Source organism: Heliangelus exortis, chromosome 10 (assembly GCF_036169615.1).
Source record: "Heliangelus exortis chromosome 10, bHelExo1.hap1, whole genome shotgun sequence".
NCBI lineage: Eukaryota > Metazoa > Chordata > Aves > Apodiformes > Trochilidae > Heliangelus > Heliangelus exortis.
The window spans coordinates 7,415,822-7,443,815 of record NC_092431.1 but is presented as its reverse complement, the minus strand read 5'-3'; the positions used below and the strand labels follow the sequence as shown (position 1 = coordinate 7,443,815).

The 27,994-nt window shown below is 47.8% G+C and overlaps 1 protein-coding gene across 1 annotated transcript; it reads right to left on the bottom strand.

Annotated features, from left to right (window-relative positions):
• Positions 1-77: 77 nt before the first annotated feature.
• NAT8L (N-acetyltransferase 8 like) lies at positions 78-27,587 on the bottom strand. The gene is made up of 3 exons (XM_071753312.1): positions 27,172-27,587; positions 25,544-25,708; positions 78-564 (listed from the first exon to the last, which is right to left on the bottom strand). The coding sequence occupies exons 1-3, from the start codon at positions 27,503-27,505 to the stop codon at positions 197-199; spliced, it is 867 nt and encodes a 288-aa protein (XP_071609413.1). The 5' UTR covers positions 27,506-27,587; the 3' UTR covers positions 78-196.
• Positions 27,588-27,994: the final 407 nt, after the last annotated feature.

Below are 27,994 nucleotides of genomic sequence, written 5' to 3'. Positions count from 1 at the left end.
AGCCGCTCGGCCGGGACCATCGGGCTGCACGGAGCAAACCAAGAGATGACGTGAGGGAGCAACAACTCAACCCAGAATTGGCAAATCAACAGTGATGAGAAAGAGAAGGGCGATTTATTATTTTTGAAGGGGGAGGAGGGGGGGAAAAAAAAAAATAATTTTTCTTGTTTGGTTGGTTGGGTTTTGTTTTTTTTTTTCATTCTTCCCGCAGCTGCAGGCGGTAGCGGTGGTAGCGGAGCTGGAAAAACATTCTCTCCAGTAAGGAGTGTGTCATCCCTGGCAGGGCATAATGTTCAACCACACCCTCGTGCTTGAACCCCAAGGACTCGTAGAGCTTGTGGGCTGCCATCTTCACAGCCGTGGTTCCCAGCACGACAGAGGAGTAGTTGTTGAGCATGGCAAACTCCAGCACTTTGCGGCCCAGAGCCTTGGCGATCCCTTTGCCGCGGTAGTTGGAGTCGACGGACATGCGGCGCAGCTCCACCGTGTTGTCCTCCTCGTTGCCCCGGGCTGCCACAATCCCCACCACGTTGCCGTCCAGGACGGCGACCCAGAAGCAGGAGCCTGTGGGAGACAAAGCAGCACATTCACGTAGCTGCTGGCAACCTCGGGTGGGCAAAGCAGACAAACTGCTGATGGGAGCTGGGCTGGGGGAAAGCACCTCTCTGTCATCTGTGGGGACTGAGGGCCTCCATAAATAAGGAGCAAGCTTTCTTTTCCCTTGACAGACAAAATGACATATCTACCCCTGAGAATCTCCTGTGCACAGCCAAGATGAGGCTCAACCACCCCTTTCTGCCCCCCCACAATTTGGGGTGCTCATGGGCAAACACCCCTTGCTTCGGAGCTGCTGTTCCTCCCCTGTTGTTATGTGCCAGGCAAGAGCTGGAAACACGGTGCTCAAGCAACTCAAGCCAAAACCATGTCAGTTTTCTGCAAGCAGAACCAACCCACCTTCACTGTGCCTCAGCAGCACTCAGCACTGCTCCAATAATGAGGATAGAATCATAGAATCAGCTGGGTTGGAAGGGACCTCAGAGATCATCAAGTCCAACCCTTGATCCACTGCTGCTGCAGTTCCCAGCCCATGGCACTGAGTGCCACATCCAGGCTCTTTTTAAATATCTCCAGGGATGGAGAATCCACCACTTCCCGGGGCAGCCCATTCCAATGTCTGATCACCCTCTGGGTAAAGAAATTCTTTCTAATATCCAACCTAAACCTCTCCCAGCACAACTTGAGACCGTGCCCTCTTGTCTTGCTGAGGGTTGCCTGGGAGAAGAGATCAACCCCCACTTGGCTACCCCCTCCTTTCAGGGAGTTGTAGAGAGTGATGAGGTCTCCTCTGAGCCTCCTCTTCTCCAGGCTGAACAGCCCCAGCTCCCTCAGCCTCACCTCACAGGACTTGTGCTCGAGTCCTTTCACCAGCCTAGTTGCCCTCCTTTGGACCTGCTCCAGGACCTCAATCTCCTTCCTGAACTGAGGGGCCCAGAACTGGACACAGGACTCAAGCTGTGGCCTCACCAGTGCCGAGTACAGGGGCAGAATCCCTTCCCTGGACCTTCTGGCCACACTGTTCCTGATACAGGCCAGGATGCCATTGGCCTTCTTGGCCACCTGGGCACACTGCTGGCTCATGTTCAGCTTCCTGTCAATCCAGACTCCCAGGTCCCTTTCTGCCTGGCTGCTCTCAGCCACTCTGTGCCCAGCCTGGAGCTCCCCATGGGGTTGTTGTGGCCTATGGGGATGTGGCGTAATGAACTTTTGGAGGTGCAGAGGGTGAGCACTGCTGCCCTGCAATGGAGCTGAAGGCTTGGTGGGGCAGATGCTGCCTTCATGAGGACAAAGCAAAACCCATCAAAGCCCAGCAACCTGAAGGGCTCCAGGCTCAGGCTGAGCACCCTGGGGTCCCAAGTTCTCCAACCAGAGCCTCAGTTATGAAGCTCAAATGAAAATGGACCCTGGTGGAGCGAGGTATTGGTCCCATCCCGTCCTGTCCCCAGTGCTCATACTGCCCAACAAACATTAAAGCTGAAGCAATTAGAAACTGCTGCAGCTCTGAGTACTACAGCATCACATTGCCTCCCCCGCCCCACTAGCGAGGGAACTTAAATTTATTTTAAGTACCAAATTCCTCAGGCCTTAACTAAAGATAATGACAGAAAAACCTGGTGAAGGAAGAGTGTCTACAGCCGGACTGAAAAGGCCAATGTTGTCAGCACAGGACAGCTGCACCCTTACCTTGGGTATTGCTTAATTAACACCCAAGAAAGCCACTATTCTATTACAACAGCTAACAAGGGGCATTGACAGGACCCTTCCCAAGAAGGAAAGCATCAACTTTCAGGTGGTGGACCTGAAAGAGCCCAGAGGAAGAGGACCCAGCACAGGAGAAACCCCTACACACTGTGCCCTGCTGCAGGAGGTGGCCTCCTCCTTCCCCAGCATTAAGCAGAGGGAAACCTGACTTGGGCAGCAGCTCCATCTTTAGTACCAACCCTGCCAACTGCCCCAAACCAAATGCAGAGCACATCTCCAGGAGGACCTGCATTAAAGAGCCCAGGTAGGTGCTCAGGGGTGCACAGCACTGCTCCCTCTGAAAGGGAAGAAAGGCAGAAGGAGCCTCCCCAGCTGCTTCCTGTGGGACAAATGCACCTTGAGACTTGATGAAGCCAACAGAAAGAGACAGCTAAGGTCTTCCATGATCTCCTGAGGAAAAGCCAGGTACAAAGGAAGAGCAGGGAACCAGCCCAGGTTCAACCCAGCACACCAGGCTTGTCCCCACCTTCTGAGCAACACACAGCTCCAGTGATGCTCATTTGTGTTCCCACTGTGAACAAGTCATTGCCGTTGCTATCTAGGTCAACAGCTAATTTTTAAAACACTGGGACCCATCATGACCCATTTATCATTAGCAGTTAAAATGTCTTCCCTCTGCTGCCACACTGACAGTGCAGTTTGTTACCCTGCATTTGCCTGGACCCCAACACATAATTTATTCAGACACTACCCCAAGTGAAGACCTACAAGAGCTGGGACCCAGCAGCTGCTTTCCCTCTGCTCCTTGTTTTTAACCCACCTGGCATGGGATGGCTCTGCTCAATACACCCCCAGACCATCCCTCCCACCTCTGGCCCTGTGGCAAGCAAACCACAAGGCTGGGGCCACAGTGACCCTCACACCACTATTTGCACAGCCACTGATTTCAGCTTCAATAGCACAGCCCAAAAAAGGGGTTCAACAAAAAGTCCCCCCATGTTCAAGGAGTAGAGGTGAGATGCTCCCCCAGGAACACAGGGTGTTGTCCCCAGCACCCACCTTTTCCTGAAACAGCCCCAAAATGTGCCACAAGCTGCCAGCAACCAGGACCAGAACTGCAGTTGGTATCAGAGCAACCATGTCCCTTGTCATCCAGCTTTGCACATGGCAACTCCTGGAGCTATCAGAGATATCAATCTAGGTTTCTCTCAGCAGAGGTTATGAGATTGCTTCCCACTTTTACTCCTGATTTTCCCTTCTTAGCAAGCCCCTCTCCACTGTGTCCATCAAGCCCAAGAGGCTGCCAAGCTCACCCATCAAGCCTTCCCACGCCTGCAACACAGCACACTTCCAATATTTTTGGGTCTTCAGCCTATTTCAATCCCAAATCCAGACATGTTCACTACATCAGAGCCCACAAGGCCCTTCACATCCCCAACTCTGCTCCAGCCACTCTCCAGGATGGAGGCTGTACCCTCACACCCGTCCATCCCAGCAGGGACAGGCCTGGTTGCAACCAGCATGATGGCAAACCCACACTCCATATTAGTTTTTACTTATAACTTTAAAGCTTAATTATAATGATCTTGAGTTCAGCATTAAAAGAAATAGTGTCTGGTACATCTCCCAGTGTGTGTTGTGTGTGCAATGCTTGTAATTAGCATCAGACAGGGCACATCTGCTCAAACAAGGCAGGTGTTTTCAGCTCTCCTTTACACCAGCACCATCCATCCCCAAGACTTTCACTCCACTGCCCACCCGTTGTCTGTGTCTGCTCTAAGGATCACCAGTCCCCAAATCCTTCAGCCTGCCAAAGACACCAAGTTTCCAAAGATGGGTACAAGTCCAGGTGCAGCTTTTACCCGTGGGGTCAAACGCAACCTCCAGGAAACTGAGCCCATTCAGACGGGGAGTTGGGCCCAAAAGCTGTTTTGGGGCCCCAACAGATGCTGCTGACCTTGGGCACCTTCTCTCCTCTGGGCAAACCCTCAGGTTTCAGAGCAGGAACCCTGAAGGTTTTTGGTTTGCTGTTTACCTGAACCCAACGTGTCTGCAGCAATCCCAGGCAGTTTCAGCTCCTCACTGTATCTATCCACTCTTCCAGCAGCAATTTCTCTGGATGAGAAACAGAAGCACCCTGAGAAAACCACCCTACACTGCCACAACCCATGGATAGGGGGGTCCCTTTCCATCTTTTCTGTATCCCCCAAAGTGCGGTGGACTCAGAGCCTGTCTTGTTTTTGCACTTTTCCATACCGAGGATAAAATAATATTAACTTCACCTCACCTGCCAGTAATAAGCAACAGCCTTCTTGTTGGCAGTGCTATTAATAGCAGGAGCTGACATTTTACTCTCTCACACCACTATCTGAAAATAATCACGGCTGCAAAGATAAACACAACCCCTGATGGCCCTGCAGATCCTCATCATGTGGCAGTGCCTCCATATCTGCCTTCATTCTCATCTGCCTGAATCTTCTGGCATCCCCCTGCCACTCATCACTACGGACATCCTGAAGCCTTCCAGCTCACCCTGCCCTAAGCTCCTCTTCTGGTTTTTGACCCTTCAAAAAAAGTCAAGGCAAGGTCTGTCCATGGACATCTTGCATTACTCTCCAGCTGCCCAGTCAACACCACTCTTGAGTACTGGAGGTGCCTAGCAGAGCTTTAGCCATTTTCAGCCACACCAAAGCCCTTCACAGCACTATCCCTTGCCTCCCAACCCACCCCAACCTCTCCAGGCTCCCTGTAGGCAGAGGTAATGACAAGCAGCCATGGAAAACCCACACCCACCACCTGGCTTAGCTCCTTCCACTTCCCTAGCCTGGGCCTCACCACATAGAGCCTTGCTCTCACAAGCAGAAGCCATAATAAATAATTTTTTTATGATGAGGGTGATGAGACACTGGAAGAGGTGTCCCAGAAGAAGCTGTGGGTGCCTCATCTTTGAAAGTGTTCAGTGTTAGGTTGGATGGTACTTTGCCATCTATTGAAAGATGCTCCCGCTCACAGCACAGGGTTTGGACCAGCTGATTATTTAAAGGCCTCTTCCAACCTCATCATTCTGTGAAAAGAAAATTGGGATGGCAACATGTATAAGAAGGCATGAAACAGCATTAATGTGCATAACAAGGATGATGATTTTGGGTTATTCATGCTTCACAGATTTGGTGAAGTCAGCTTGGTCCCTCCAGCACTTTGACAGCAATCTGTCAGGGAGCCCAGCTCAGCAACAGGGGGGTTTAGGACAAAAAAGTTGAGCTCCAGAGGGTAAGAACTTTCCCTAGAAAGCCCCACTAAAGGTGCCTCCAAGCCTCATCCTGACACAAGGATTCCACGGTGCTAAAGTCCATGAGTCCCAGGACAAAACCTGAGAGGATGTGCACACACTGGTGCAAGTTGCACAAGGCAGAACCCTCTGCTTATGAGCAGAAGTGTTGAGAAGAGCTGTCACAGTGGGATAAACAAGACCTACACACTGTAAGACAAGACAAAGCTGGGGCTCCCTTATTCCTTGCCTCCTTGAAATTAAATACCTGGCACAGCAAGACACAAGTGCCACAGCAAGTGGTTCTGTTTTATCTTTCTGCTCTTCTCCATGGTTGTCTTTGTCTCAGCAACACCATCTTTCCATACTCTGGACAAGAAACCAGGCCAAGTTATCAGTGAGTAAATCAAGCCATGTAGCTGCCTGACAACCCAGACTTTACCACTGTCCCTTCTGGACCATCATTTAAGATATATATTGCTTACTGGACACAAAACAGCTTTTTAGCTTTAGTGAAATTACTAAAAGAAATGCACAGAATAACTCAGCAGGGTTGGATGAGGTTCCTCCATTGGTGGTGCCTCAAAGACCATATGATGGTGGTGTCTTTCTGCTTGAAATTTAAGGATGAATCCTGGATTTTGAGGACCAAAAGAGAGTGTTCTTCTGATCTGCCCACTTCTCTACTGCATCACAGGCTGCTCTCAGGCTCCACACCCCACTGCTGCCTCCATTACCTGAGAACTTCCATATAATGATGTGGATATTGTGCTTGCCCTCATCCTCCACCCAGAGCACCCACTGCTCCTGCCCAAGGAGGATATGATGGGCATCCCCCCCAGCTGTGCTTGCAAAGCTCCTCCCCTGCTCTCTTGCACCACCACGAGCTGCACAGCTCTACCCCACAGAGCCAACAACGGTGGTGGGTGAAAATAAATTTATTTTTGTTGCTAAATTCTTTGTTGAATAAAAGGCCAGTGGGTGGATGGGTGGAAAGATTGCAGCCTGAAGCAGTAGTGCAGAGTACTGCTAGAAGAGAGGGGGAAAATGAGACACCAGCCTTCCCCACCAGCACGAGTCCAGTGGGATTGACTTTAGGAGGTTCCCACAGCTTTCCTAAGTCCCTTAGCACTCAAGAACTGGTACCCCAAACCCCAGTTTAACAGTGTGCATTGCTCTGACAAAGCAAAGCTCTGCCTGCCAGCTACCTATAAAATTGTTTTCTAGTAAATTCTAGTACTCCCATGGGAACAAGCAAAGCTCTGCTGCCCCAAAACATCCTGAACTCATGTGTGGGTCCCCCCTTTTGCCTACACCCTTGCACTGAGGAGTTCAGGGCTGAGCCAGGTAAAACTCAGCCCTGTTTCCATAGGGCTGGAGAAAAGACAGAGCAGCATCTGATGCAACCACCAGCTGTTGATGATGATGATTTTGTGTGGCTGGGGTTGCATCCCTGTGCAAAGGGGTCCTTCCTTGGAAGCTCAGCACAAGGCAAATATGGAAACCTTGCCCAGAGGCAGACCAATCTTTTCCCTCTCCCTTCAAGGGTGGCACTGCTACCTCCCAAAGCTGAGCTCTTGCTCTTATTAACTCTGAGGGTTATTTGTGAAACATGAAGAACAGACAGACACGCTGAGCCAGGAAAGAATCTGAGGATTGGCCACCATGAGAAAAGGAAGCTGACACCATGGGAAACCCTGGCCAGGCCTCCTGAAAAGAAAAATTGAGAACTTGCATCCCTGACAGAAATGCAGTGTGCAGGTGTGAGCTCTGGGAAGGGAGGGAGGCTGCCCACAGGCTCTGTGGCTGGGAGCTTTGCTGGGAGGAGCAACATCCTGCACATCAAAGCCCTCTCTGCAGCCTTGACTTCCCCCCAGGATGCTATGAAGGGGCAAAAGGGGGGAAAAAAACCCCAAACCCATTAGTCATGTCTGTGCTGCCCATAGGACAGAACCTGCAATGGCTTGGCATACTTGCCTAAAAGCTTTTCAAAACTGGCAGGCTTGATAACCCTAGAGATCCGAATGCCCCCAGATTCCTCCCTGTGACCTGCTGTGGCACAGCCCGGTGAAACACAACTGGACAATACCAGGACAGAGGAAATTCAACATGCTGTCACATCATGAAGCCTTAAATATTTGCCCTTGGACTCACTTATTTAGCATCCAGTGCCCCGTTTTTCTGTGATCACACAAAAGGAGCAGCAGCCCTTTCTGTCAAGGAGGGGTAGCCTGAGCGAGGTGGTACACAGGGGACCAGGGGTGTCCTGCACAGGACACAGTCCTGTGCAATTATTATTTATTTGGAGACAATAGAATAAAGAGCCCTGAAGTTCATTGTCTTGCCTCTCCTGCCAGCACTATTTATGTACCTGGCTTTAAGCAAGTGTGTGGCAGCAAGTGGACAGAGTCCCCAAGCCCAAAGCCCCAGCAATATCCTGCTGATCCCATTTCAACCTCTGCCCTTTTAACCTGCCTGGGATTTGAGGAGGGAACAGAGGCACTCATCAGCACCTGAGTCCTCAGCCCTCCCTCTTCCTTCTCCTTCACCCTTGGGAAATGCAGGGCAGCCCAGCCCAGCTTCACCAGCAGCAAGGGAGAAAGGAGAGGATGGGAATGCTTTCAGCAAGAGGATTCTGGGGCACAGATGTAGCACATCAGCTGCCACCTTGCTGCAGACACAGCTGGGGTACAGGGACTAACCAAGGACACACAGCAGCTGTACCAGCTACTTACTGCAGCTGCCAGGCAGGATGGGGAGGGATTTGTTTGTGTTTATGTGGCAGGTAATTCTACTGCCCCTCCTTACCCCCACCTTCCCCTTGTGCTGAGTTTCTCTCCCTTCCAGCCCAGTAGTTCCCCTTGGCTTCAAGCAGGGCTGCATAACAGCTCCAACAACTTCTGCTAATAACTCCGCACTTGAGTTAAAATGCATTCCTGGAGGGCTCCAACAAAATAATGGCATTTCAGAGTAGTTTATGGCCATGGAAACCAGGTGAGACAGGAGAGAGCCTGACTGCACCACTCCTGACATGTGTTAGCAGCCCTCTACACCAGACAAGGCCCAGGCATGAGGGAACAAAAAATGTCAGGGCCACACAAGAATTATTCATGCATGAAATCAGAAATGCTGTGGGACCTCTTCCTTCCCATAAATAACTCTACATAAGCTACCACTGCAGGATTCATTGTCCTGTTATAAATAATTCCCTGCTGGAAGACCACAGGGCAGCACATCTATTTGCCAAGCATGGGTGACACCTCTTGATTCATGGGGCATTTGGGCAGCAAGCAATGAGATCACCAGCACAGCATGAAAGGAGATGAATGATTTGGTCCCAAGCAACCAGCTCACCTACTTCCCCATGTACTTTCTTCTCCATCCTTACTGCCTTTGCTCTTTGTTGTTAGCGAGGGCTATAGCTACTTGCAACCAGCACTAAACTGGCAAAGCCTCCAGAGTTGCCATCAGCAGGGGACTGCTGGGATTACAGTGACATCCAGCATCTGACCTGAAAAACAGCCACACGTTTACTACCAGCAACACCCATGACCACAACCCACAACAGCAATGGGTTTCTAATAACCCCAGGTCAGACAGGAATTCAGAGGTGGCCTCTGCAGCTGATAAACTCAATCATAAAGACAGCCATGGGGGGGGTGACAGGGTCTTGGAGCACAGGCAACAGCTGGCCTAAACATCTGTACAAACCCAAAAGAGTATTTGGATTCATACTGGTATATATGGTCAGGTGCCACTGCTGAGAAAGCTGGAGCAGCAGCACACACTGCATAGGTGCTGGTCCCACCAGGAGGTTTTGCTGCACCCCAGCTTTACCTTCACCTGGGGATGGAGAGGTTGGTGGGATTGTGATTCAGAGTAACAGTGGGAGAACTGAACTTCAGAGACTGCTCCAACATCTCCTGATGGAGCTGACCCATCTGCAAGAGCACCCAGCTAGTTTATCTCACAGGTATTTTGCTTGGGGGTGCCAAAGCCCTGTGTTATTCAGCCTGGAGAAGGCTCTGGGTAGACCCTACAGACCCTCAAGAGGCATGGAGTGATAGGATGAGGGGTAATGGTTTTAAGCTGAGAGAAGGCAGATTTACGTTAGATATTAGAATGAAATTCTTTACTGTGAAGGTAGTGAGACATTGGAACAGGCTGCTTAAAAGAGCTGTGTATACACCCTCTCCCTGGAAGAGCTCAAGGCCAGGCTGGATGGGGATTTGAGCAACCCAGTCTAGTGCAAGAAGTCCCTGCCCATGGCAGAGGGATTGGAACTAGACAGATGATCTTTAAGGTCCCTTCCAACCCAAAGCATTCTAGGATTCTATGAAAAACCCTAAGACAGTGACAGCCAGCTGTAGTTCACTTTCACTCTAATATTCTAACTAGAGAAAAAACATTCTGCAGCAAACGTACTTCAAGAAGATTCTGTCTTAAATAGCATCTCCTGCTCCACTGCCAGGGATGTAACCCAGCAGGCATTTCTAATCTTCTTAAAGCCTTTATTTTAAACCTCAGCCTCTGAAACACCTATGTGACAGCTCCTATCCATGCATTTTACTCCTAAGATTCAGGAGGACCCAGCCTGAATGTCCAAATCAACACAAGCTGTTAAGAGGCTAAACCTTATGTCAGGTTGACACTTCACAGGTTGATTTAACAGGGTTCAGTCCTGTGGCACCTGGAGTGTCACCACCCATGACAGCACCCAGGGAACTCTGCAAAGCCCTGAGAGATGCTGGGCACATCTCAGGAATAAGCTTTTGATGAGAGAGCTAGAAATCCAGGCAATGCTGCAGACAGGGTAAAGACAGCCCTTCCAGCACATCTCAGAGGGTGCTATATTTAAGAAGTGCAACAGCAGGACTTCAAAATCTGTTATCTGGTTTTTTTTTGCTGGCCCTGATGCACCTTGAAGTGCAAACAAGGTAATAAAGCAAATGTGGAAGAACTGTTCAAGAAAAATCTGCAGAAGTTGTTGTGGGGGAACAGAAATCCCCTGGTTATCAGGGTGTGTTTAGCCTGGTCCATCACCCTGCTCCCTGCTACTGATAAGAAACACACAGTACTGAGAATGGAGAGACAAAACCACCAATGCAGCCACTGGGTCACCGAGAGAAAGCATAGTTTGAGAAACCAGGCATTGTCTGGGTTTTGTGCATGGGAGCAATTGCTATCAATACACAAAGAATTAAATAACTTAAAGGAGTGGATAAAGACCAGAATTTCTGATTTTGGCCTGGCATTGTCCTCATGGCTAACTGGATGGAGTGTCCCAGCTCAGTGGTGCTGGATCAGCAGAACAGACTGGTCTGGACAAACACACTAAGCCAGAAAGAAAAGTATTTAAAGTACTTTCAGAGTAGATGTTTCCTATGCATCCAGAAGCTGCACTAAGCCCATCAATTGCAGAGTCAGACCTTAAGTAAATAAACAGTTTAGAATTTCAACTGTTTGGGGTTTTTTTTTGCTAGAAGTTTAAATTAAAAAAAAAAAGATAAATCCTTATGCCAGCCTTGAGAGCCTGCACCCTCACATAAAACACTCAGAAGACTGACCTGGCAATTAGCTGCTTCTTAGTTTAATTAGTTTACAAGAGAAAATGTGTTGCTGGTTGTGTTTTAAGCCAGCTCCTTAAAAGGACATTGTTAAGGCTTGGTCTCCATCCTCTACATCAATCTTTCACTATCTGGCTTTATTGGTTTCAGAAAGGTACTGAACTTGCATTACAGCACTTTCCCCTTCCAAAGACTGAAAAAAACTGGAAACTCGACATTTATTGGATGCTGTAGAATTCATTAGCTGCTGGCTGACTTTTATTTCTTATGCATTTCTGCAGAAAGGCACTGAGCAGTAATCATCAAATGATTTTGTTTTAGCTTAGCAGTCAGCCTACCCATAAATCACACAAGGAAAATGGATAGACTCAGTCTAATTTTCACCATCCATCATCACTCGTCTGGTCTAAATTTAGCCAAGATTCCCTTTACTTCAATAGAAGTGCCTGTATCTACACAGGTATTACACCAAATGTTTCACAGTGAAGGGAAAAACTAATGTTGCAGTTACTTAAGGTTAAATAATAATTTCAATTCTGAGCTCTACAAGGATTTCCAAGGAGTTTTACGCTGCTCTGACCAGGGTCAACAACCTTTAAGGTGAAGGTTTCTTTCTCCATGAGAAACCCTCCTCTGCAAATGACCCCAGCAAAAGCCTACAGAGCTCAACACAATTTCTTTTAGCCAGGAATAAGGTAGGCAAGATGAACTGTACCCAAGATGCAGGTTCAAGCTTCAGGGATGGCACAAGGATGTGTTAGAACAGAATAACCCATTGTCACAGCTTAACACCAGCCTGGCAATTAAACCAAATACCAGATGCCCTCCATTAATGTCCCTCTCCTCCCTGATAAAGAAAGGAGAGAGAATAAGGGAGAGAGACTCGATGGGTTGGAAACTAAACTACACAACTTTAATGGAACAGTAATGATAAATAGGAAAAAGTACTGAATATATATAAATATACAGGAAAATGGATCCCACGTTCTTCCCCATTTCCCCCAATAACTCTCACACCACCACTGAGGCTGCAGGGCAGCCCTGGGAAAGTCCAGGCTGGAATCCTGGAGTCAGCAGCAGTTGGGAGCTGGAGGCAGGAACAGATTCAGGGAGACATGGATCAGGAGCACAGGCAGAGGAATGGATGGAATCCTCCCAGGATGCTGAAGCAAACAGGGACAGGAGAAGAAGGGGAAGCAGGAAGGGCAGGAAGGGGTTTGACCCTTGTGATCCCTCAAATTTATACTGAGGATGAGGTGTATGGGATGGAATACTCCGTTTGGTCAATGTTGGCATCTATCTTGTCCATTCCTCCCCAAAGGAGGGTTTCAGGTGTGACCTCTTTACTCCTTCTCTCCTTCCGGAGGGCAAAATGTTCCTCAGAGCTGAGCAGTGTCCTTGGCTCTGCACACCAGGCTCTGGCTGTAACTATAAACATCGAGTGTTATCAGTCCTAGAAGCAGACACTGTCTGAGAAACTTGCTGTTAATTCCAGCAAGTGCAGCTACTTACAAGAGACTTAGCTGAAAGCAAAAGTACAAGACAGAAAATCACCTTCATCCTGGCCCAAACCAGGACACCTATCTGTGTGTGCAAGCTCTTTAAACCAGAGTAAAACACAAGGCTGAGAGGTGTCTCTCCTACTTCACAGCCAGATCACCTGCCTATAGCAAAAAGGGAGGGACTACAAATATTTGTATATTTAAAACATGACAGACAAAAAAATCCCCTAACACCCCACACAATGCTCACATTACTTTTAGGAGCACCAAGGACAGCAGATCTGGGAACAGGTCACCTCTGGGAGGTTAACAAACTGCATTTAAAGCATATATAATACCAACAGATGGGATGGGGCTCCCAAGTGCTGGTGCAGATGCTGATTGGTTCTACAAACACACCCAAACCCACACCTGGAAGGTAGAGAAATGATAAAAAAATAGGCAACCGCACAACATTCAATCATAGGTCATGTAAAAGATGCATATATCCAGCCAGAATGTGCTGTACAGCATATTTCAGTGGTTCTGAACATGGGTTTTTTTCCCCCTTCCACATTCCTGCTGCCCTCATAAGCCTCTGAACAAGGACCTGGCTACCACAGCAGCCAAGGAACAGAAATGATGAGCAGCAGTGAGCAATATTTATGGTGCAGACTGGAAAAGTCTCAGACCATAGGACATCTCCTCTGCTTTCCCTCCTGTGACATACCAGGGACTGAGGGATCCTGACTGCCTTTCACCAGATGCTGCACAGGAAAGAAGCTACCAGGGTGCTCTCCTAAAACTAAAGATAAATATAACTCTGCTCCTCTCCAAACCTTTCTTTCTGCAGATGACTTGAGTTTCACAGAAGAATCCTCCCTTACTATTAACACAATGAATCAAACCTCCCCAGCCTCTGGCTTGCCATTGTACTAACAATCTAAAGGAGTGAAAAAGCAAATCATAAGGAGTTGTATTTTCTCTGAAACCACAGTGAAGAATTCATTACCCAGTGTAAAGGGAGACAGGGTGGGGTAGGGGGGAGGAAAGAAAAGGTTTGGGGCACATATTTGGTACAAACTACAAGCTGAAGTCAGTTGATATATGGTTTGACCTCCTTGAGCCTACCACAAGCAATAAATATTTTTTTCCTATTTCTAGACCAGCAGGATGAAGTTATGCTGCCCATACAAACACACACCTTTCCCAGTGCTCAGGCATCCAACAACGAAGTCACCCTCAACATACCACAACACATGAATAGTCACCCTCTGCCACACCAAGAAAAGCCCCCAAAATCCATTGCAAAGAGGTCAAGAGGGGAGTGGGGAGCTTGACACTGAGGCACAGCTCACTACCTCTGTCCTCAGCTGCTCACCAAGACACTTCTTTGGGTGCTTCTCATCAGGACCAGCCCTTTCTGACCTGTTATTAGGAGCTCCTCACCTGATGGGTCAAACCTGTTCCACTAACCTCTAGGTAAGGTAAGGAGTAGATGACTTAGAAGGGAACTGAAATTATAATAAAGCTGGTAAGGAGAAACAGGCTTTGGTCAACCAACCAAACCTGCAGCCTCTATCCTGCTGCCCTCAAGGGAGAAACATGTCCCTGGGGAGGTGCTTACCCTGGCATGGAAGGTGATGGAAAAAAACAAAACAAAACAGAAGAGCAATTTGTACCTGTAGCATGCCAAAATACCAGGCCTTTCCTTTGGGAGGGGTGTCTGCTATGCACTTCTGACATTCAAAGCAAGAGGTGATGCTTCAGGACTGACGTTTCCATTTTTAGCAAATGCAACTCCTGAACCATGCAAATAAATGAATAAATAACTGGCAAGCCTTCCTAGTATTCCCTAAGTGCTTTTACCACCACCATCACCTTTTAAACACCAGAGACCTTCCTCTACAACATCAATCAGCCCATCCCCTTCTAAAAGAGCAGGAAAAGAGGCACACAGCCCACAGCATGGGACCAAACCCTGAGGGGCTGAACATCGACACTTGCAGGCACCTCCTGATGCCTGTACCCTCCCACACCTCATCCAGGTACTGACCCTGGTGGTCAGGTGGAAACAGGAGAGTGGGGTACAGCTGCATTCCTGTCCCACTGAGCTTGTAAAGCTAGGCTGCACGAGGTGCTGGGTCCCTCCTGAAGTGGTGCCTGAGGTCCTTAATTCTGAGATGACAAAGCTGTTGTGACAGGTAGGACCCCCAGGGACACTGCTGCAATAGGTGCTCTCTCAAACACAGGCTTTTTCCATCAGGAGAAACCTGGGAAGGCAAACTACTGCCCTTTAGGTACCACCCCCTACAGCCAACCCATCACAGAATCTCACTGTAAATTAACACCTTTCTTGCCTACCACCTCTTATTTTTCTAAATTTACTGTGAATATTTAACACCTGGAGGGCTGTTATATTTATACCAAACTCAGCCCTGCTGTAATGTTGTGTCCCACATGTGTTTGCCAGCATAAAAGTCTTCTACCCAGTGCTGCTGGAGCCTGGTAGAGTAAGGCGGGCGAAGACTGAAACAAGTCAGGCAAGATTTCACTTCCTTCTGCCACGTAAATAATGGAAACAAAAGTCACCAATGCAGCCTCAATACTGTCCCCTTCCAACCACCACGACCTTCTACTCTGTGCCAACCTTCATCACCAGGGATCAATTCAATTTTTAACTCTCAGCAAACTGGTGGCAATGCTCCATGTAAAGCCAGAGCACTGCCCCACAGGGTGGAAACATCTCCCTGTTGGTAAAAGTAATATGGTTATGACTTTCCTCCAGTCCCTCAAGGCCAATATGCCCTGGGTATAATTCTACTGAGCTTCACTACTCCAGACTGAAGCCAGCACATTTATTTAATGTGGCAGTCAAAGAAAATTCTACATCCATAAATACATGAACATCTGTTGGGTAAAGACAATGGAACTGCTGTGGATGATGCATTAACAGAAAATGAAAATTAGATGTGTAAATCTCTACACATCTCAAACTAAAAAAGAAGAAAACCCACCAACTTAGCTACATGTTCAGACTACCATCCCAAACCAGTGAGACCAAGGAATGCTAACAAAAACCTAATCCAGTTATTCCCAGATCTGTAATGACCATCGCTCAACATCTTGCATCCCATCCCATGTGGATGGGAACCCCTTTGAGCCCTGATATCAGTCATGAGAGCCACAGATTTGAGAGATTTGCCAAATAAATCAACGAACTGAGTAGGTGACTGGCCAAGTCTCACTCTGCTGGGGAGACACAGGGCAAATGAAAGGCAGTGTGCTGAAGGCTTGGGAAAGGAGAGGTCTCATCAGCCAGTGAACACAAGCATTTGTGGGGTACTTGTAGAAAGAGGACTGACTTGTAAATGGGAACAGCAGCCACAGCCAGAAGAGATGCAAATCCACACAAACCTGGATAGAAATGCAGTATTTTGAGGATCAGGTGGATTTACCCAACTACAAAGGCAACGCTGAGTAACACTAAACCCCCACACCTGATGCTAAGACAGGGCAGAATGAAGAACCAAGAGCAGGTTCATAGCTGCAACTCCTCCTCCTTCCAATGCACCAGTTTTCTCTAAAACATCATAAATCCATCCTGCAGGCAGCTGATAGCACACACACAGCAAAACCAAGGTTTATGCCATCAAATCACTCCATCAAATAGATCTCCTTCAGTTCTCCCATAAAGATCAAAACAGCACCTGGATACCAAAGGATGCCCCTAAGTAAATGCAAATACTCCACAGCATCTTTAAGCTAAACTGTCCCAGAGTTCAGTTTCAGTGAATGAGGGGGGTTTGTGCTTTGGCTGGGGCTTTTTTGTTTGTTTGTAGTTTTTTGTTTCATTTTAGAATTTTACTGAACTCATCCTTAGCTGAGTAACCCATGAAAAAGTGTTCCCACTTCTCAAGAATCCTCGTAGATGCTTTGAGGCTTTTAAGACTACTCATGGCTCAAACAAAGCCCTGTAAAACCTGATGATGCCTTATTCCCAAATGAAAATCAGTGCCCGAGAGGCACAGCTTGATGTTACCCTCTGCACATTTGCAGGTTCTGAAACCACACCAGACATGTATTTTCATAGCCAGTAAGTGAATCTAATTGAATTTACAGGCAGCAAAAGCTGTTTTACAAACACACCTTTTAACATTTGGATTTAAGAAAACTCTCTTATCAGTATGCCCTTCGTACAGTAACTTTCCCCCCTCCTTGTTTTCTCTATTTTCAAACAAACCCTACCAATAATTATTTAATTCCAATAACAAGGACTTTACCAAAATGGTGCTGTTCAGCAGCCAGGTGTCTTAGTGCTCTAACAAACCATCATTCAAAATTCCTCAGCACTTACAAAATGCAGGTGGTCCAAAACAGGTTATTTTCAAAAGCTTCTCTTTGCAGTTCCACTATGTAACATTATTTTAAATTGAAAGACTACAGATTTAGGTCTTCCCTGGATTCCCACTAGAAGTGTTACACAGTGTTTCTGATGCTGTTATCTAGTTACAGGGAGGACGAACAGATTTGGCACCTCCAAAAAAAGAACAAAAAGCCCTGATCTCAGCAAACTACAGTGGTTTAATTTTTTTTTCCTGTATTCCCACAGCAATAATGATTTTATATACTGTATTAAAAAGGAAATAAGGGGGGGTTTAGGGAAAAAAATCATAACAGAAAAGATCAATAGGCTATGCCCAGATACATTTGGGAGTGATGAAGGTCAGATGTTCTAAGGAAGGTGTAAGAAATCTTGTTGGCAGTTCATTTGCCTTTAGGCAAAATGTTCTCCCCCACCATCCCTGACATGTGGGTTTGTGCACTGACGCATTCTGTTTTCAGCTTTGCAGACACAATATCCTGGTGCTGCTGACTTCTATTTATTTTCTCATCTTTGTTATTCTGAGTATTCTACCAACAAAAAGAAATACTTGCGCTCACCATGCAAAATATCTAAACACCAAATGAAGAAGCAGAAGTCCTCACAGAATGAAATTAAACAAAAGGACAAATTCAAAAGCATAATGGGAGCAAGAGAAAGATGACAGAGATACAAAGAGGATGCTGGGGTGTGGGACCACCACTCTCAGGAGATGCTGGAGTTGATGAATGAAGCAAGAACAAGACTAGAGAAACCCACTGGAGAATTCAACACAGGGATGGACAAGAGAGCCAAGCAGAATTCAAAGGATAAAAAATGCACACACTACGGTTTGACACAGGACTGGAAAAGCAGAATAAAGAGCTGCTGTGGCAGGGAAAGGAAGAGGGGAAAAAATTGGGGAAAAAAATGATTTAAAAATTCAAGGAACCACTATTGGTTCCCAACAGTAGATGTTATTATCTGATGGCTGCTGAAATGAGTGTTGCATGTGATGTGCACTGAGGAGCCATTCATGGCTGGACAGCTGGTCCCTCACCCCCCATTTCAATTTCCAGTGTTAGCACAAAGACCAAGGGCTGCAACTGTAAAAAGCAAATAAAACTGCACCTCTGATCTGGTTTCCAAGTCAGGATTTAAGTACAACGGCAAGAGAGAGTGGGAGCACCTTGTATAGCAATTACTGGTGATCAAGGATAAATCTAGGCAAGTAGCTTAGTTAAAAATGCAAGTTTGGTCGATTCAGACCAATTTGCACATTTGCCCCAAATTCACCAAATATCTTCAGCTGGCAAGAGAACACAAAAACACAAAGGAAAGCCAGGCTGGCATTAATCCTGCACTCGTACCCCATTGCCAGAATACCTGTGCACAGCTCAGTCCTCCCTGGGATTGAAGAGGATTTCCTGGCTTCTGGGACTTTAGAGATGGTTCCCCTCAACACCACCTCTTCAACTAATACACTGATATAAAATGCCTAAATATATAATTTAAACAGGGTCTGAGATACAAGGTGATCCCAGTGCTGACTCAATATAGATTTAATAGTGCCATACAAAGAACAGAGGGACCTGCCTGGAGGTAACAAACATAAAGCACATCATGTCTATCTGTAATCAGTATTTTAAGAATATATACTTGGGTATGACTTTTGATTCTTAAGGAAGCCTGTAACACAACCAACAATTTTGGTTTAGGCTCAAAAAACCACTACAATCACCACTAAGCAGAGATTTTTGCTTCTTCATAGTAAAAAAACCAGAGGTAGTAAATCAGGTTAATTTGGATCAAAACAACCCCCTCCCTTTTATTTTCCTGTTGCCAAGTGTAAAAATAATTTCCTCACAAAATGTCTGGCTTTTAGTTTTGCCACCTGGATAAATCCTAGAAACAGATAAATTTTAAGTAACAAATATTACTTGCAAGTTATCATTTCAAGCAGAACTACCTGTGAACGTGCAACTTATGTGCTGTATTTTTCTGTTTACACCATTACAAATCCAATTTCAAATGCCAGTATCTCATGTAGCCACTTAAAAATATACCTGTAATACATGTTCCCTGTTATTTATTTTGAAAAGTCTCCTTTTACCCACAGAATCCTGTTTTTAAACAGAAACCCAGTTTGGCCCCAACTTGTGGGAGTCCCAAGTCTAAATTTCAGAATTATCCTGTGTAAAATAAGAATTTCAATTCTAAAAGAAGCATTGGTCAAAACCAGTTACAGAAGACAATGAATGACACAGTATATGTTTTCATAAATAGTTAATTGATTGATGGGGTCCAATGGGTCAACAGATGACTTAAATGAATGGCTTAAAGCCATCTGTAACAGATACCACAGCTTCTACCTGGCTCTGACCAGACCACTACAAACTCATTTCTGATGCACACATCAGTGAGGCTTTATGGTGACTTCACTTGCCTCTCAGCAAGAAAAAAACCTTATTACTTTGCTAGATGTAACAGATTTGTGAGTAGAAACTTGGTAAGGCACACCAGTGCTATCTGGATTCCCTTTTTTTCCCTGGATTTTTCTTTCATTAGCCACCTGTCAGGGAAAAGTCCCAGTTTGTCAGCTTCCTGTACGGGTGAAAAAAATAAAAGGAAAAAAAAAAAAGAATCTAAAAATACATTTTGAAGATTTCTGTTTCATTGATGCAGAAAGCAACAACAAATCCCATACAGCCCTTGGCTCCTTGGAGAACCAGGTACCTCCAAAGCACTCTGCAAAGTCTCTTTTTGCTTTAGTCTGGAAGGCAGCAGCATAGAAGACACAATTGTTTGTAACAGATCCCCAGCACTGCCAGTGCAAAAATAAAAGCAAGTGCTGGTAAACAATGCTGTGAGCTCCTGGAGCCCATGGGGGCTCACAGCCACCCCAGTCTTCTTCAGCCATTCCCTTCCCACTTAATAAAATATAACCTGCCTGAATAAAGATGTAAGCCTAGAGAAGGAATATGTGATTTTCAGAAATTTGCTCTGAGATTTGGAGACATTTTGAGTGGATGATCATCTTGAAAATCAGCACCTGGAAAACCAAGTTGTTTTTCCTATTGATTCCCAACAAACTCTGCCCTGGAGAAGTACCAAACCAGGCAGTTCCAGTATCACTAAGCTGCAGAAACCCAAAATCAACAACAGGAATTGCTAAGCAGCACCAGCATCCCTGACCATCCCACTGGCAGGAGGGCAGTCTTGGAAAATACTCAGACACAATACTTCTTGATATAAACTGTATTAAAGGTCTCTAATCCTGATCTTGTGCGATCTCTCTGCAGATCCTGTCCTCCCAAAGCATCCTCCTGGAACTGCTGAGAGATGTGGCACCCAAAATGCCCTCAGGACAGACTCTCCACCAGCCAAAGATCTGATCTCAGTTCCCAGCAGTGGTTGCGAGCAGAGCCAGGAAACCCTGGATTTGGAGATAAGGACACAGCCTCTCCCCTGGGTTTTGCAGCTCCATCCCTGCCCTGGGCTCCTCAAGGCCACATGTGGTGCGTGAGGAGAGACAGCCAGCTCAGGGCTTTGGGAGATACCTTGGGTCAGGGCACTTCAGCCTACAAGAAATGCTGAAGATAGAGATGCTTTGGATTCCAGCTGGGGCACCCTGGGAGGGGCAGGGCTCTCCAAAAAAATGCATTCCTCCGGCAGGAAGCAGCAGCCCTGAGCTTGCTCCTGGCCTCAGGTAACTAAGCCCTTTCTTTACAAAGCAAGAGCTGCTCTTTTCTTCCCAAACAATGTTATCAGTGGGCAGTGGCTTTCCTCCTTATCTGGCAGCTTGAGTATTACCCAGAATGTGGAAGAACTGGGCTCTGCTGCAGCCCCTCTGCCCAGGGCTCTGTGGTGGGGAGAAGAAACCCACCCAGCTTGGGCAGGTTCTGGGCATGGCAGAGCAAATGCAGCTCCCAGGCCAGGGTTCTCCTCCCAGGTTAACCCTTGTATTTCCATTGCACCCCAAAACTCACTGCTGCTCACCCTGCAGCTCCCTGGGGCTTCACCACCAGCTCAGCAGGAACCGTGGGGCTTCACATCCAGCTACTCAGCTCCTCACCAGCACCTGGGTTCAACTTCTGTGGTGACAAAGCTCTGTCCCTCTGGCATCAAACCCACTGCCAACGGGCCCATCCCAAGAGCACAACTAAATTAATTGCTCATGATCCAGACAAACATCTCAACCTAACAGGATCTTGCATCCTCACAACCCAATTCTCACCCCACCTCAGCTGGCATCATTCTGGCAGAAGGATGTGATCTCAAAACCTGTCCTCCTCCTCTGGGCTCAGCTGAGGAATGTGCCAGCTCAGAGCAGTGGGAATTGAACCCTCCTGAATCTTCTCCCTGTAGCCCTTCCTCAGGGCAGCCCCTGTGCCCCATGGAGGCTGGGGTATCAGTGCAGGCTCTTCATCTGCACCCTCACACACCAGGGGACACAGGGCAGCAGAACAGGGAGGCTCTGCTCACCACTGGCTAGAGGCAGGAGAACCAAGATGCACATCCCAGCAGAAGGCACCCAGAGGCACCTCCAGCCTGAAGCACCAGGGCAGCAGATGTGCAGCCACTGCTGAAAGCCACGGCTCTCAGCGTGGCGTGTTTAATGTGACCTGACACACCACTTCAGCTTCATCTGCTGCATCACACCAGGCAGACACCCTCAAGACTCCACCAGTCCAGGTCACCCGTCTGTTCACCCTGCCCTGCAGCACCGGGCACCGCAATGCAGCCACCCAGCACATCACTCATGCCCCAAAACACTGCCTAAGGTCAGCTCCCACCATCACCAGGTCCTTGCACCACCACGACACAGAGACATGACACGGATGGGTCATGCACCACATCCAGTGGGGTGGATACATCCCTGCTGGGACAGCCAGACACAGGAGACAACCCTTTCAACCACTGCAGAGAGACGTGCAGGCTCACCAGCCAAAGCCCCAGCCCCACTCCTTTTGGAGCACCGTGGCTTTGCATGGGAGGGAAGGAATCCTGGTTTCCACCAGCTCTCCAGCAGAGCCCTCAGCCTTGCAAGAATTTCCACACACCAAACACAAGAAAAACACACAGCATAACTGACCAGGACAGAAGCTTGAAGAGACACTGTAAAATTGATTAGTCATCAAAATCATTGGACCATAAAAGATGCTCCAGGTGTGCTCTGCTTATTCGTGTAGGGAAATACATGAAGCAGGGCTCTATTTAAAATTAAATTTTTTGGTTTTGTTTACTAGAGCCTATGTTACACTGGTTGACAATTAATCCCGCTATCTAAATCCTTTCTTTTCTACCACCCCAGTGCCTTTTTTTCATGGCCTATGAAGAAAAATTAAAACAATGAAAAAGGAAAATCCCTGTAAGTGCTATTTTTAAATGAAAAATGCAAATCTACAAAGAGCTTAAAATGGCATCTGAATCACTGAACTCTCTGTTTTAAGATCCAAACACAGAACTTACACAAACAATTCCTTTTAAATCAACAGCAATTGCAAATCACCCCATGGTGAACAAGCTCAAAGTTAAGCCCTGGCACAAACGTTCTGCCAGATTCTTGGAATAAATAAATATAAGAGGGCAAAAGAAAAACAAGGATTGAAATTTTGGCTAGTGTACTTCTGCAAAAACACTGTCAGCACGTATAAATCCCAGCAAGGAAAATTTAAAACAGTAATTCAGAGGTGAAGGTTTCAGAAAAAAAGTGCAGAAGGAAAACCACAATACAATGTAACTCTTGGATCTGTTCAATACTAATCATTAACCAGGTGCTTACAGCATCCTATTGCAGACCAGGTTCTTCGGGCTTGATTTTAAAACTGGCCCACAGCTTCTGCAGGTGCTTTGGCAAAGCTACCAAGAATTACTCATTTTAATAGTCAAATTATTCCCTCACTGTAGACACCTGCCCTGATAGAGGCTGCTTGCTGGAGATGCTCTGCACAAGGGTACCCTAACCCCAGGTGCCTGGAGGAGCCCACTGCAAGGAAGTTTTTCATGCCTGGGTACCACATAAGCCAAGAACAAAACATCAGCAAAGCCATGACCCACATCATAATGCAAGATCTTAGTACCATATCCCAGTTCTAACTTTGCATTTGCTACCCTAAGAAACAAGAACTCAAACATACCACAGAAAGGTTCCCTTCCCTTGCTTTTTATGCTGGGAAAAAAAAAAAATAATAATAAAATATTCAAACAAGTAAACAAGGTTTACCAAAGAAGGAGCAAGGAGATTCCTGGTCATATCCCCAGCTAAAGCCAGACAAACCTGCACTTGCATCAGGTTAGGGGTTTTTAACTTGTGTAGATAAGCTCTGATCACCTCCAGCCTCTCTGGTGCCCTGTTTCTGATTACCCTTGCTGTGACCATTTCTTTCCTAACACCTCACTGACAAAGCTTTCACTAACATCTAACCTGGAGCAATACACAGGAGAATGAGCCCTTCCCATTCTCACCACAATGATTCCTGCCTATGCGCCAATTTGTAAATTAGAAAAAAAAAAAAAAGAGAGAAAAAAAAGAATTATTGTTATTTTTCTGTCCTTTGGGCAGAACAGCCATACAACCACTACACATCACTGCCTTTCTCTGTATGTTGAGACAGGCAGCCTCCAAAATGGGCTTTTCCAAACTGTCTGTATTCAGAATGTTATCTTAAAGGGAAGAAATCCAGTGGCTGTGGTTTTGGGGAAAACAGGAGCAAAACACCGGATTCATGCCTCATACTTGGCTATGCCAAATAGCACCATGAGGCTTCATGGCACACAGACAGGCACTGGGCAGACTGGTATTGGTGGTGGTCCCAGTCCCAACCCATGAACATCCTTCTTAGCCCCCAGAGCCTGTTTTGTCCTTACCTAATTACAGCTCCAGCCAACTTGCTTAACACCACTGTCATCAACATCATGAACAAGCACCAACAATGCCACACATCTGCTTTTTATGGCATGGCAGAAGCCAAATTACACACAATTGAATTCTGTCAAAAATTGAAACCTACACACTTGCTCTAAAATTGAAATCAGCCCCTCTAGGTACCAAAACAAAAGCAATGCTAAGACACGTTGGCAACACAGCTGAACCAGATGACATTACTGACCCTAAACAAATTGAGGGCAGTCCTTACTCTTCCTTTGAGTCCATTTGCTTTATTTTCTATATACACCAGTGTTAAAAATGCAGGCACTTTAATCTATGCCATGAATCGTGACCATATGAGTCCCAGGCATTAATTAATGTGTGAGGCAGCTCAAACACCTAATAACTCTGTATCATAGATTCCTATTCACTGCAGTCCCCTATTACTTTCTCCAGCATGCTATGTTGTTGAATCTCTCTACAGAGGCTGCTATGAGACCCTTTATTTTTGTGACACCACCTTTAATGAAGATTGAGTTTTACAAAAGCAAGTCACATGTCATTTAGTTTTTATAAAAAAAGCACTGTAAGTGAATACAGCCTGTATGTATGATGGGACAAGTTCTGCAGAAGATAGGCATTATGATGGGAAACATGATTTAAAGCATTTAAGATACTTGGAGACTTTTATTCCAGGAGGAATAATTTAGAAAAATGCCATATTGCACATTAGAAGGGAAGGAAAGGGAAGTTTTGTAGCTACAGTACTTCCTATGAGGCCTCTAAAAGTGCTAGGAGGAGGTTTGTCACACCTGGGGAACAGCAATGATACAGCAAAAACATAGTCACCTGCCAAAACAACAGAGCATGCTCCCCAAGAAGACAGAAAGAGGTAAGGTGAGTTACTGGCACTGCCTTTGCTCTCCCAGCTCACCTCTAGTACTAAGTGACCACCAGAAGCAAATCTCAAGCCCTAAGTCATCTCCTAGACATTGCCTTCTTCTGTTCCTCAACACCAAGGCACACCTGCTAAAAGGGAAATGCCACCTTCCCTGCCTGACTAATTCTGAATGGACTGCTTTTTAAAAAGGAATTAATCACATGAGAGATATTTTTAGCATCTTAACAAGCAAAGAGTGCCATTAGATACTACCTTTTTAGTTCTGTCCATGTATGTAAGAAATGGATGAACGCATATCACGTCAAACCCAGGTAGCATCCCTTTACATACCTGACCTGTTATTCTTCCCAAACACTTGCATTAAGGCTCTTCTTGAATAAAATTGGAAAATGGGCTCAATAACTGAAAGAGGTTCCTCTATACATCTGGGCTAAAAGAGCTTTCATCTCCCCCTCCTCCTCTCAAGAGCTAATACCAAGCAAAAGGAGCAAAGAAATACCATGCTCAGAAATAAGGGCTGGGATGGATAGATAACTGCATCATCCACCCTCAGTGTCCTCAGAGCAGTGACAGGACCCACTGCTGCATTTGAAGGGGTGTATGGAAGCTGCTTTGGGTGACTACACATCTTAGGGAGGGGGAACAAGGAACAAAAAGAGCCCCAAACCAAACCCTGGCATGGCTTTGTGTCTGGTGTGGCTAAAGAGCTGCATTCTGGCGACTTTTGAGCTTGCTCAGTGCTGCTGATGGGAGGAAAAAGCACCAGCAGCAGGGAGCAGCCATGTTCCCCGAGCAGGGCTGGGGAAGGCTCCCTCTGGGGAATTCTTACTCACCTGGTGGTTTCATGTAATATTGCTCAATATCGGACATGTCCGTATGCAGCGCACAATCGAGATAGTGGAGGATAACTTTTCTACTGAAGTAGTACCTCATGCCCATCAGAAAGATGGGCAAACAGCAGGTCAGCAGGAAGGACTTGGTCACAACAAAGCATATTACTATGGAGATAAGGAAGAGAAATAAACGATACCTGTCAGAAAAGAGAATTTAGTGTTGATTTCGGAATACAAACTCATTATTTAAAAAAAAAACCAAAACAACAAACAAAACAAGCACAGACAATACACATTAGCAGTTACAGGTACAATTCACACTCTCAAGATTATCACGTTAAGTGACAGCATATCACGGCGAGATAGCCCTGGAGAAGTTTATGGGTGCCTGGTGTGAGCCAGTGGCAAGGATGCCCTCACACCACAGCCGGTCCCACCAAACCCCCCACCAGAAAGGGGCTGATAGGGACACCGAGGGCCAGGCCAGGCAGACCCGTGGCCCCACTTTACTTTCTCTTGAGAGGCCGGGACGTGGCCGGGGTGGACAAGCCATGCCGCGGTCACGCCGCTCCGCAGCCATGCGTTTGTCACTGCGGCATTACTGTTCCCATCACGGAAAGCACCGAATCCCGGGCAGGCACCCTGCCCGCCCGGATGCCGCTGAAGACCTCGGGGGGGGTGTTCCTTCTGCGGACACCCCTGAGATGGTGGCTTCCACCGGCATCCTCCCTGACCCACCGGCTGAAACCCCCTGTACCCCAACTCCCTGCTGAAGAGTCCCCCTCCAGCACAAGGCCCCGTGCTAGGGGAACGGGGGTGCAACCTGCCTGCAAGGGCATGAGAAACCAGCCCAGAGCTCACTCTGAAGGTGGGGGACACGCATCATCAATAACGTGACCTCCACTGTCATGCAATTATTTGCGCTGGGGGGGACATTATTGTTTACACCGGGGGGAGGGCACCTTGCACGCGTTATTTCGGGCACAGGGCTCTAGGAGGTGACACCCCCCCCACCACCACCACCCCCCGGGGCCCTGCTGCAGGGGTTACCCCCCTCCCTACTCCGGGGAGAAGGCAATGGGGGGTTGTCGGTCCGCTGGCGGGTCCGGACGTCTCCAAGCAACGCCGGCACGCGGAGAGCCCCCCCCTAAACCGCGCTGGGTTGCGCGGGGGCGGTGCAGTGCGCGGTGCGAGGGGCGCACCGCTCCCCTTCACCGCCCCCCACCCCAGGCCTGGAATAACTACAAGGACGACTCTACCTTCACCCCTGCACAACCCACACCTCGGCACTCCCCTCCTTTATAACCCGCGCAGGGTCGCTCATCCTCCAGCTGCTCAAGGCTTCCCCTCCCCAGCCCACCCCCCCGTCACCACCAACAACCCAGCCCCCGCCGCATTGCTGCGGCTCCGCGACCGCCCCGCACGATGCTGCGGCTCTTCCGCGGCCGCTCCGCCGCAGCGCGCCCGGGGCGGCAGGTCCGCCGCTGCTCCTCCCGCCTCTCCGACCATTTTGAGAAGACCCGGTGGGCAGGGGAGAGGGGGTAGGGGGAGAACAAAAACCAACAAAGCCAAAAAAAAAAAAAAAAACGAACCGCAACCCCCTCCCCCAAAAGGGAGCAGGTACTCACCCGCCAGCAGCCCGTAAAGCAGCTGAGTGAGGGGCTGCTGCTTCAGCCCCCTGAACGCCGTGTTGGGGATCCGCTCCATGATACCCTCGTAAAATATGCGGCGCACCACCTCCTGCTCGGAGGGGTGGAATTCGCGGATATAGACATTGTCGCGGCGGGGGTCCTCTTTTGGGGAGCTGAGGGGAGGCGGGGGGGAGGAAGGGGAACCCGCCAAAGAGGGCCACATCTGGGTGGAAGAAACAATGATCGTGTCTTTTTTGGATCCCGGGATTGATTCATGATCTTCCGCCACAATCTTGGTCTCACAAACCATCTTGGGAGACAGACAATGCATGCAAACCGGCCGCGGGGAAGGGGCGGAGGAGAAAAATGGGAGGGGATGTAAAAAAAGCCTAAAAAAAACCCCAACAAACAATTAAATGAAAAAAGAAAAAAAAGAGAGGGGGGGGAAAAAAAAAAAAAAAAAAAAAAAAAGAAAAGGGGAGGGGGAAGGAGCGGGGCGCGGAGCAAACACGGAGACCCGCCAGGCAGCGGCTGCGCGGGGCGCAGGGCAGCACGGCCGGGCGGGACAGGAGGAAGGAGCTCCGCAGCATTTTAGAGAGGCATTTATAGGGTTGGAGGGGAGGGGGGACGCGGGTCCCCGGGGTCCTAGAGCCCCCCGCATTGGCTGCGCGGGGTCGCCATGTGATCGGAGGGGCGGAACACCCTCCCCCCATCCCCCCTCTCCCATCCCTGCACCGCCCCTTGCAAATTACTACGGCGCGTCCCTGCGCGGGGGGCGGTGGCGGAGCCGCTTCCTCTGGGGAGCTCTCGCATCCCTGCC